A 12,383-nucleotide genomic window follows, 5' to 3' on the forward strand; every position below is an offset into this window, starting at 1 on the left:
CTGAATTTTTTGTGTTTGAATAGGTTGTGTTTACATTTCAAGTTTTTTGTTGCCCTTTTTTCATTCCTTGATAATCTTTGCCTTTGCCGTACCACCACACATTTAACAGTGTCATTGATTCTCCAAGTTTTTGTCTTATTCTATTCTATTTTTATTTTATTTTGTATCTTCATTGCTGCATTGTTTTTGATATTCATACTCTGTAAGTGAGCAGTTTCCGGCACAGTAATTTCCTTCGGGATCAATAAAGTTTTACCTTATTTCATCGTCTCTTAACAGCCAGCTCTATGACTGAGCGGTGGTGCTTATTGTGTCTTGGAGAGGCAGTGTTGCCAACTACTTTCAATGGAAAGTAGCTAAAGCCTGCTCGAAAAGTTACTAAATGTCACTAGATGATGTCATGGTCTAATTAACATATTTGTAACGCCATCGCATTGTATTTGCATTCTGCGTAGTGTCAGATATGTGTCAGCACTTTACATGTGGTTGTTTCTCTCCTACTCTCTGTGCTCACATATACTGTATTTTAATACAGCCGAATTCCCAATAAAGCTGTTCTCATTTACATATTTTTCTGTTTCTGTTGTCAGACAATGGGACGAGTATGAAATAGTGACTGAAACGCGGCCCATTAAGACTATATATGTTAACCAGCATTCACTTCCAAACCATTTCCAAGCTGCAGCTCTGCACTGCTAAAATTCTGATTTTATAACCCCAACGCCGTCTGACAAAATCACCACACACATAATTTAAAGACAACAGCTGTGCTGTGATTTCGGCTATATTTACATGTAAAATGATCACTCAGAGGCAAAGTTAGAAGCGACAGAATATCTTATTTTTTCTCTCACACAGCACACGACCTCTGTGTGATAGTGAGTGATAAGACAGTGATAACGGTCAAAACGATCAAGTTAAATTGTTTAAATTAAAACAAAGGAGGAGCAAACAATACATGATTAGTGATTGGTCCTTGGCAACACTGTTTGCACATGCGCAGCTCATTCACGTCTATGTCAGCTGCTGTACGGAGTGCGGACTGAACGCGCTGCTCTGCCTTTCTGGCACTCACTGTACAGAGTAGACGCAGAGAGAGGTGTGCCTCTTTCTCACAGGGCAGTACTGGCGACTCTCTTCTATGGAAATTAGCTGATGTTTGTCCAAAAAGTCGCTAGATTTGTTGCTAGGTGCTTTTTTGAAAAAAAGTCGCTAAAGGGGTCTGTAAAGTTGCTAAATCTAGCATTTGGCAACAGTGGCATTGTCTGATGTATAAAGGAACTGGAGATATGATATCCCCTGTCGCTATTTTTACCCCCTGTTGTCTGCGGCTTAGCAGGCCCGGCCAAGGCAAAGACGGGTAAAAAAAATCAGATAAAGGTGACAAGTGGACAGTTGTCTGTGAGCAAGCTCATTCATGGTGGCAAGTGACTCTGTGAGGGTCCTGGCTGCTCCTGAATTGCATCCTGACTAGCCTCTCTGTCCAGCATTGCTGTTCTGAAAAAGAATCTGTGTTAAACAACCTGTCTTTTGTTTCGAGGTGTGGACATGGTTGTGCCCGTAGGATTGTCTTTCAGGTGTATGAAGTCTTGGACAGGGGTTAGGGGCGAGAGGTTGAACAAGATGGAGGAAGGAGTGGGGAATAGGTGTAAAGATGCCTGTATCCGACTGCTATAAAACATGACATCCAGAGTCAATGACATGGGGAAGGTGAAAGAGAGGAGTATGGCTGACAGTGTGGGAATATTACAGTAATGGTGGGGATGGTAGTGAGGAGGGAAGAAGGAGAAATGAAGAAGGGGATGTACTTAAAGCAGCCGCAAACAAGAGGATGATGGCTTGCACTGATAGGGGCGGTGCAGTAGTGCAGAGCTGGTGAGTGTTGTATGTCTAACTATCTTTGCCTCTCGCTGGCAGGTGAATGTCTTTACCATGAGTCTGCTGGGACCCCCAACGAGGCTCACTAAGTAAGTGTTATACACACACACATATGCACCACAAACATACTCACAAACACCTTCTTTGTGTGGTGTGTGTCAGGGTACAGCTGACAGAGCAGCTCTGTTAGGGAATGTTTGCTTTGCCCAACCACCTGGATACAGGACCCTTCCCCATATGCTGAGAGTTTGCACTGCTGAGTTTGAGTCCCACTGCTGTTCAGGTTGCTGGGACAGCAGCAGGAATGCACGTGGAAATGAGTTTCAGTTGTGTGGTGTAGGACAGTGTAGTGGTTCACTGGTGTGGTGTAATATGGTGCAGTGTAATGAGAGTTTTAAAAGTGTGATGTAGCACAGTAGTACTACTTGTGTAGTAATAGATTTAGAAGTGTGTTGATAATACATTGCGGTGTAGTTATAGATTTGGCAGTGTGCTTATAGTGTTAATAGTGTGTATAGTGTAGTGTACAGTAGGAGTTTTAGAGCAAGATGAAGAGGAGCCGGTGTAACCCTTTCTCCTCTTCCTCTGTTCATAGTGGGGTGGTCAGATCTGACAGCAAGATCAGCGCCAAGGCTCTCTATGGTAAGGGCTTGTGTCTGTGTGTGAGAGGTGCTGAAAGAGAGTGTGTGAGTGTGTATATTTGTGTGAGTGTGTGTGTGTGTGTATATGTGTGTTTGTATTTGTGTATGTTTTTTTTTCCACTTTCTCCTGCCGTGTGTCCCTGCTGTGTTCATAGCATGCACGGTTTGAAAGTCAATACTGAAACATCTGTAACTCGCAGGATGCAGGGCTCTGTTTGCTGTAAGCTGCCAGTGGTTGGATTGCATGGTTTACCAGGGTTCCACTGGGTCAGTCACTGGGTCAGTGTAAAGGGGTGTTGGGAACTTAGTTTATCTGAGGCAGGATTCAGGGCCTCTGGACCTTGAGGGTCACATTCTGTGTACTTAGTGTGTGTGTGTGTGTGTGTACGTACCCATGTGCACATTTAGAATTGCAGTGTCAGTCTATTAGTGTTATGGATAATAATGTCCTGATCCAATCTCAAAGATCGGTATCGGGGCCAATCACGGCATTTTTTAACTGATCGGTATCAGCTTTATTGAGCACCAACCTAAGCCAAATCCTTTGTTTTACACCAGCTGTCACACAGGTGTCGTAAACGGAGAGTTTGTGGCAGAACGTGGCTAAAATATCTGCAATGTGGAAGTATTTTAAATTGGAAAAAGAAAGCAGTCCAACAGCCACTTTTCTGTTGTTCATTTTTAATATACTAGTTTTACTATAATGCTGTGGAATTGTGGTTTTTATTTGTTGTGACTGTGAATGTTAGAGTTCAATATAAAGGATCGGGATCGGGGGCAAAAAAAAACTTGATTGGGACATCCCTAGTTATGGATTATAATATACAGTAGCTTTATGGACTTTATTTAACATTTCCACCTCCACCTCTTCTCTCCATTCAAAATATGCTGCCTTTTGTCTCTCATATTTTTGAAATTATAATCATAAATCGAAGATTCCCACTCTGCATCAAATTACACCGAACCGCCTTTGTGTTTAAAACTCTAATGATGTAAGTTAATTGGAAAATGTGAAAAGTGGAATGATCAAACTCTCTTAAATATTTTCTTAACACATTGCAAGCATAAGCCTGAATCAATGGGTCCTGATAGAGTGGGCTTTAATAGAGGGTGTTCTGTGACAGATGGTCACTGCCACCTTCAGCACTGTGGGGTGGCCAGTACCAGTATGTTCACAGAGCTCCTCCAAACAGTGTGTGTGAGTATGTGTGTGTATTTGCAGATGCATTTGTGGTTGTGTAAGTGTTTGTGTGTGTGTGTGTATGTGAATGTGTGTGGTTACATGCATGCATGTGGGTGTCTGTGTGTGTGATCAGAATCGGAATCAGATTCAGTTTTTATCAGCCAGGTATGGTTTTACAGATACAAGGAATTTGACTCCGGTTCCAGTGTCTCTTGTAGTGCGTTGACACAATGATTTACAAGGTGTCAACAACAAATGCCATGAAACAATGGTAGAACAACAAACAACAAGAGTAGTGCAGGGCACAAACAAAGAATGGCGTAAGGATGGAATGAATGATGTATATAAAAAAATTGTGTGTGTGGTTACATGCATGCATGTGCGTGCGTGCGTGCGTGCGTGCGTGCGTGCATGCCTGTGTGTGTGTCATCATGAGGCAGGAAGAACTCTAAACCACCCCCTCTGCTGCCATCAGTTTCTTTTTCCATGCAAAATCACACCATCGCTCATGTAGTGCAGCTCTGCAGGCAAGCCATGCAAAACCTGGGCAGATCCTCCCACCTATGGTGCTATCAGTCTAATCAGGGAGGAGCAGGTAGGGGAGGCGCAAAGGGGGATGGGGGGCTGGAAAATATGGGTCACAGAGGGCCCTGTCTGCAGGTAAAAAGGGGTGGGAAGAGCCTCTTACACAAATCAGTTTGCAGTTTTCCTTGGGGGAGCATGGACACAGCAAGTTAAACTCAGGTTAAGTGGAGAGTCACTGGTAGGACATTCTCTTGTGCCTTATGGCTATGTTTGTCCATTTGTCTGCAAATCTGTGGGTCTGTATGCATTGTTCTGTTGTTTAGTCTTGTCTTTATTGTGTTTGACCATCTGCACATACATATAACTATATCTATATATTCCTTTTGGCTTGTGTGTCGGTGTGGTGCGTGCCTGTGATTGCATGCACACAGATATGTGTTTGTGTGTGCATTTGTATGTGTGTATGTGTCTTTGTGTGCCTGAATACATGAATCATGTCTTCTTGTAACAGTGACTGTGCTGATTCACTGTGCTTCATGTAGAGGTGGTCTACATCACTTGCAAAAGCCATAGGTCTCCACCCAAAGTCAGGTCCTGACAAGGTGAAAAACATGATTTATAATTTATGGTTTATGATTTATGATCTGTTACTGCCTCCATCATACAAATGCACTGCTCCTGCATTTGGTGAAATGCTTTTTATTGTTATTCAACTGCATTCAGATGGCACCTTCAATTTACCTAACCAGCAATTCATCAGAGGTGGAGACAATTTACGCCTTTACCTAATATTAACTATCTGCCAGATATCACTAGCAAGAAAAATACAGATAACTAGTTATCGCTATGTTTCAGAAAGGAGCTAACTGTTTGCCTGATAGAGAAGGTACACAGCTACAGGGAATGTGTTTTGGAGATTGTGATACTCGGGAAAGATAGAATTTCCTGCTTTGCAAAGCAAAACAAAATGTCATGTTTGCACTATTTAATGCAAATAAATTATGCTAGAACGGTTAACACTAGATGTGGGTGCATATGTTAAAGGAAAGGAGTATTCCCTGAAGTGGAAAAAGTGCTATTAAAGAAGTATAAAATACTAAAAATATCTCCAACATGACATGTATAAAAATGTACTCACACTGTTTTTATCTAATGTGTAATGTGTGTTGAACATGTGATGTGTTGAAATTGCTGTATTGTGGGTCACTAAATTATGGGGTTCCAGACTGTTGGGCGATGAGGAGAAAAGGTTGTGGAACATGGGTCTGGATGCTTCCCGATTCCGCATCCTCACAGACTGGTGTTACCCTATGAAACATGATTCTGAGACTAATCTTGGAGCATTCTGCCAAAATCTCTAATCCCATTGGGTTGCACAGAAAACTGTGGCGGCAAACTTCCTAAGTCCAACGTAAGTCACTTGGCACTGTGGCTGCTAATCATGTGAAAAGGAAACCTATTTCTTTTATGCTTTGGTATAATGACAGCTCACAAGGTGCTGTTTACAGAGAGAACAAGGTAGTGTTTGGGTTACACTCATGATATGGGCCATTTGACTAGAAAATTTGAGATTCTGGGAGGTGGTGGAAACCTGACTCCTTTTTGGTGGTTAAACTTTGAGTTTTATCCCCTAAAAGAAGGATGAAAACAACTCCAGACTATTTGGTCTTTGCTCATTGTTGATTGCCTTAGTAGTAGCCTTAAGTGATTGTGGTTGAAAGTGATTTGTTCAAAAAGGCGGTGAGTGCTCTGTGGTCTGCTCAGGGTCAGAGGCATAGTATTATTGGTTTAAAGCTCAGGGTTTGTATTTATGGAACATATAACACTTTTTCCCCATCTACAGATATAGAAACTGAACCAACAACCAAGCTAAACTACGTATGATCTTACACAAATTGATCAGACAGGAAACAAACCACATTCAATATTGTTAAAAGGCAGTAGTTGACAAGACAAGAACTAGAGCAACAGGACAGATATCACAAAGCAGATGTTTATATCCCAAAACAAATTTCCCTTTTTTACTAACCCTATGAAAAGAAAAAATAGAATCACAATATTTTTGTTTAATAAATAAACTCAAATTACTACTGTGATGATATAGCTTTGAGCAGTGCTCTAATACCACAATACCAATAACCGAAAATATCTGCTTTTGTGCTTGTTAAAATCAATCTGGAATACACACTGATCTAAAAATAAGGTAATTAACCACAATGAAGATACCAGCGAGTCTGGCTGAAGGCAGAACAATAAAGGAGTAAACCAAAACCCTTCTAGTTTAAAGAGGAAGGGTTGAGCTCACTGCACCTCATGAGGAGACAGTCAGTGAATTTGTGATCATAACTGAAATCCCCAAATTAATATAAAAAAACCCCAGAGATATAATCTGATATTTTTAAACCCTAAACATTTTGCAGGTATATATGGAGTGAGAAAGAATATCTGTGCCAGAGGTAAAATCTTGCCTCCTTGTCCTGCTGGGTTAATTGAAGTTGTGAAAATTCATAAGGGTAATTTTCAGACAGCTCTTTGTAATTAACCAGAGCAAGACAAACGGGTCCCATCCACGACTATAAAAATCCCACTCACCACTTCCTTTATGCATCTACTGTTCATGGCATCCCTCCTCCACCCCATCTGTCTCCTTTCCCTGTTTATGATTTCCTCCTGTTTATTGAGTTGGCAACCTTCACCTTCATGCCTTAATTTATAGACATTAATTTCTGCTGAATATGAGCATGGGAGTTTTCAAGTTCAGTGGTTAGCATTGCAGGGTGTTGCAGTCTTTAATTGAGACTTAGCATTAGCAAGGGTGTTTTTTTTAATGTTCAGTAATTAATAGTGACACAACAGGGTGTTTAAAGCACAATGGTTAGTGTACCAGGGTGTTTTAAAGTGCAGTGTTGAATAGAGACTTTGTGTAACAGTGATTAATAGTGAGGTAGATTGCAGATTGCAGTAGAGGGTATTTTAAAGGGGAGTGTTTACTAGAAACCTGGCATTACAGGGTATTTTACAGGTTAATAAAGATTAGGCATTAAAGGATGTTTTCAAGTGCAGTCGTTATTAGAGACTTGGCACAGCAGGGTATTTTCTAGTACAGTGGTTAGCATTGCAGGGTGTTTTATAGTGCAGTGGCTCAGGTGAGCAGGGCTTCACCAAGCATGGCCTGGTGACCAACCATCTCAGTCCAATCTGCTGATCTGCCTCTTAAGTGGCTCTCAGTACATGCTGTCATGGGGGCCGCGAATTGATCGGCATTAATGTCACACATTAATAAGGCATGGTGCAGGCTCAACTTGCACAAAGACACCTGCTCTTGTGTTTCACCCAGCAGCAGCTTAGGAGACAGGGAGGAGGAGGGGGGAGGGATGGAGTGAGTGAAGGAAACAGGAAAGTATCTGCACATTTCCTTTTTGGAGAGGACAGAGATAAAAGCAAATGGGCAGCAACGGAGTGACAGAACATAAAGAGAGGGCAAGGGAGAGAAGGGAGTATTGAGTTTCTGCCGGGGGGAGGGGTGGAGGACAGCAGGAATCAGAGGTGTGGGTGACTGTGTAGTCATGCATGGGGAAGAGACAGAGAGGGAGAGAGAACAGAAGACATTCAGAAAAGTACAACATACAGAGAGACCTGTGAGAGAGGAAGGAGGAGAACTGGATCAATCAAGAATAGGGTGATGAGGAGATGTTTTGCCTCCATGGGTTTTCATTATTTGCATGTTAAACTAATTACTATCACCATTCAGCGTTTATTTATATGTAGAATATTTTGAACTTTTGAATAGCACAGATGACACTGTTAATAGCACTGTTCTCAGACAAAGTACCTAACCTGAATTGTCTCAGGAAACATCCAGCTGTATAACTGCATAACATGCAAAAATTATAAGCTGTGTTATCTGCTCTTGATGTGAGTTAACTCCTTAGTTAATGCACAGAAAAGATGTAAAGATACACTCTTGTGTCCTTAATTGAAATAAAGTGGGAAATGCCATTGGAGAAGGACTGTTGCCTTTACATTCAAAGTAGAAAGCAGGCATGCTTTTTATGAAGTTTCAAAGAAGTTGTGGGAATGGACACTTGCACATCAGTTAAAAGAAGATGTTTCTTGTTTTGTAGTGGAAATAAGTAGGGAGATCTGATATAAGAGACTCTCCTGCAGGTGACAGGAGCAAGCAGTCGATTACTGGTAACCCTTACCTGCAGACTACTCACCTGAATAAAAAGGTTGCTAGATAAACATGCGATTGATAAATGGAATATCAAAGGCAGTCTCTCTCTCTCTCCCTCCCTCCCTCTGTCTCTCTCGCTCTCTCTCTCTCTCTCTCTCATCTCTGTGAGTGTGTGTGTGCGCAGGGCTGGACTGGGACAAAAAAATCGGTCTTGGCATTTTGGCCCAGACCAGCCCACCACAATCAATCACACATGCCACCCATCTTCACGTTCCCCTGAATATGTATACCAACCGTGCCAGTCCTTAAAAACACTAAAGCCGAGTAATGAGTAAGAGGGAATCAAGGAAGATTAAGAGAGAGGAAACATGATAAATACCTTCAAAAAATGGCGTTGCAAAACTGTATACTCTACAGCAATGAATCCTAAAACAAGCAATGGCATCCTGTGTGTGTAGGGAGATAGAGAGAGAGAAAGTAGACATGATAAATGATTGATCAGATGATCGGTGTTTTCCAGACAAAGTAGCGTTGAATAAATTGTAAACTCACTAAGTCAAAGGGATGTCTGTGAACTCCTTGGATGAATCCTTAAAAAAACAAGTGAAGGCATCCTGTGTATGTGTGAGAGAGAGTAGATATGATAATTGATCAGATGATCAGTATCTTCCAGATAGAATGTCCTCCTACTCCTTTATCTCCTCTCTCTCACTGACACTCTCCTCCTTTGGGGATGGTAGCTCAACCTGGCTCAAGGAGACATGAGGAGAGACAATTGGGTGAGGTTTTAACATAATGATACAATCAGGTCCAGAATTATTTGATTCCCTGATAAAGAAGTGAAGAAAAGCTGCATTGACATGACAATACAATACATGTAATGGACAAATAGTTGTTTAATAAATAAATGCATGGATGTTTCAATTTAATTTCTCTATATTGTCCATCAACACCCACACAAAAGCTGGCTCCCAAAAACATTTCTTCAGGTCCCAGAAGAGCACGGTTCACCCTATAGCCTAATAAATAAATGAACAAAACAAAAAAAAAAAAACGCTGCCAGCTGCCTCACTGTTAATGTTGATGAATGGTGGTTAACAAAATAATGACGTTCTTTCAATAAGACAACGTATCAGAGCCACATTAAAAGATGATTTAGCTCACCAGGGAAAACATAAAAGAGCTAGCTTGCTAGCCACTAGCAAATGTTTACTAATTGTCTCAGCCAATGTGCACAATTTGTTAGCTAGCCACTGTGACCTCCCTACACGGTAACATTGACGTTATAACTACCTAGCTAGCTAGCAAAGTACACCTGCATTCACAAAAGCTAGCTAAATTGAAGTAGAGCAAAGCGTGCAGAATTTGTTTTATTGTAATTTTGTCATCATAACGTAGCAAACACCAGCTAGTTTGTTCACCTCTAGCGCTTTTTTGCTCAATTTGATCAAGGGGATTTTAATGGGTTCCTGGACTCCAGAGTAGCATAGCCTAATGCTAATCATCATCATCATCTCTCATGACATATTGTTGAGCCGGGCAGCCAGCCCATTGTTAGCTTCTGCTTACGGTAAGCACCTTACCACAAGTTGTACACTCCCTCCACTCTTGCCCTCATCTCTCTCCCTCTGCTCATCCTCCTCACTGTGCCTACCACCACCATCATCGGCCACGGGTGCTGAAGAAGGTCCTGCAGCAAACTTGTCAATTTTAGCACATTTTGTAGCATCTACCTGAAGGGCCTGTATTTTTTTTTTTTTTTGGCCCGCAATTTCTCCACGTCTCCCTTGCGTTTTGTCTTACCCATTTTTACTTTTTTTTGGCAGATTCGCTGTTTAATGAAGCCGGCACTGAGCCCAAAGGGGGAGGTGTTTAAAGATGTGATTGGGCCAGCCCAGTGTCAATTAAGAAAAAAAACCAATGGGCCAATCTACCTGTTTTATGGGCCGGTCAGACAAAAAAAATGGCCAATAGTGATGGGAATAACGGCTCTTTGAAGGGAGCCGGATCTCATGGCTCCGTTCCTTAGAGCCGTTCAAAAGAATGGCTCATGGTTCTTTTAGGGGGCGGGGATTACTATGTTTATCTGAGAACTAATCACATCGTATAATGCTACACTAACTGAACTTAGAGCATGCAGTGAAATTTGGGCGCAACGATAAAATGAACGGCTCTCAAGTACGACTCGGATCCCTTCGTTCGTATTAAAGAGCCGTTCAAAAAACTTGGATCGGTTGCGAACGTAACGTCGCTAATGGCCAGGCCAGCCATGTGTGTGTGCAGGGCTCCAGACTGCAACCATTTTTTGAGAGTGTGTGAGTTAAAATTTAACGTGGACGCATTCATGCGAGTGCATGATGATCATAAGGCTGTTTTGATTACCCTCCAGCACGAGTACTGCGTTACCCATTGTAGTTGAAGGTAGTAGCCTACTATTTCTTCTTCACTGGCTCAGTCGGTCTCTCCCTGCCTGCACTTTCATCATCCAAATGCGCGAAACATTCCATTTAGTTGTTAGCGTGTTCTAAAGATGAAGCGGTCTATAGCTGATTATTTTAACCCTTTCGCATGTAAATTATTTGAATGTTTTTGTTATTTTTATTTGAATGTTTAATGTTAAAATATGAGTGTTATTTTATGCTATATAGCGCGCCTGTTACGTTACATGGTTCGTTATGTTTTCATTAGCGCTATTAAGCTTCTCATAGTTTTCACCACTGCATTTGCTATATTTTTTAATGTTAAATCGCTTTTTCCTCAAAGCTAGAACTAGTTAGAATTTTTCCAATCCCGAGTTCTAATTGCACCAATTTTAGCGCACATGCTAAACGGCTAATCACACCGGTGTGACGTACGTATGAAGAAAAAGTACTACTTTAAACCACATTGGCTAACGCAGTACCCGTGGTTGCGGTACGAGGGAAATGTAATGTTCAGATTAAAATATTTTGCAAATATCAAGTCTCGAGTCACTGTGAATCTTCACATCAATCAATACAAAACTGGGGTATGCAAATTAAGACAACTATTTATCAGCATGCAAGATCATTGATTAATACTGTTAGTCAACTCCCAGAGGATTGAGCTATGCATTGCTAATTGGGTCTCTCCTGAACCTCGTTACCTAATTGGCTCCGTAGGGTTCAAACTTCGGAAGTGAGGTCCATATATGGTCAAGGGGAACCCCGTGTTCCGCAGACTGTTAACGTCAAGAGGCGCCTTTTGGCTCTGGTTGGCTGTAGCGACATCACTTTGTATTCTAATACACTTCGCTTGTCTCCGGATCAAACGCCGTGCCGTTCCACAGAACTGTCTCTGAAGTTGATAGCACCAGTGCTACCAGTGGAAAAGTTAGTCTGGAGCTCTGGTGTGTGTGAGAGAGAGAGGGCTGTTGTCACCCAAGAAAGAAGCAACCCTGGATTGTTGACTGGTGAATAACTTGTTGCGCAACTTTGTGGTTGAATGTATCACACCCCCTATTAGTACTAATGCTATGTGGTTGACTCATAGGGTTGTACATAAATTGTGCCATGTTTCTGTCCTATATTTTTATAGAGTGTTCTGTGAATATCACAGCCTAGGTTTGGAATATAAGACTGGCATGTAAAAAAGGTATGCCCTTGGTTCTGAGGAGGAAAATCACTCTGTAATATGTATATTTGGTCATTACCTTAATAATAACGATAACTATTATTACAATAATAACAATAATAATAAACATGTCAAAGTGCTAGTAATGAATAAGAAAGTAAAGAATAACTTTAGAAAGGATCATTACAACATATGACACTTACGAAATTTCTAATCAATGTACTGTGAACACATCAGCAACAAGAAGCAAGCCTAAAGTATTAGTCTAAAAGGACTTTGAGTGTTAAGAATAAAAAACAAGTATAGATCAGCAGGGACATGCCAACCATGGCTGCCTGACTGCTCCTTCACCACATCTCCCATGCAGTGGGACCCCCATAGTGATGTC

General features: G+C 41.4%; 1 protein-coding gene across 4 annotated transcripts in view; it reads left to right on the plus strand.

Moving 5' to 3' along the window:
- eps8l2 (EPS8 like 2) overlaps positions 1 to 12,383 on the plus strand; it is a 66,255-nt gene that overhangs the window by 34,495 nt on the left and 19,377 nt on the right. For 2 of the 4 annotated variants that reach the window (XM_036535428.1, XM_036535427.1), the window contains exons 2-3: positions 1,918 to 1,967; positions 2,474 to 2,520. The exons of 1 other annotated variant lie outside the window; for it this stretch is intronic. In XM_036535428.1, coding sequence (XP_036391321.1) covers positions 1,933 to 1,967; positions 2,474 to 2,520 — 82 coding nt within the window. In that variant the 5' untranslated portion in view covers positions 1,918 to 1,932. Of the gene's footprint in view, positions 1 to 1,917; positions 1,968 to 2,473; positions 2,521 to 4,307; positions 4,466 to 12,383 lie in introns of those variants that run through there. One more of the 4 variants, XM_036535429.1, reaches the window with a different exon arrangement.

This window comes from Megalops cyprinoides, chromosome 8 (assembly GCF_013368585.1).
Source record: "Megalops cyprinoides isolate fMegCyp1 chromosome 8, fMegCyp1.pri, whole genome shotgun sequence".
NCBI classification, from domain to species: domain Eukaryota; kingdom Metazoa; phylum Chordata; class Actinopteri; order Elopiformes; family Megalopidae; genus Megalops; species Megalops cyprinoides.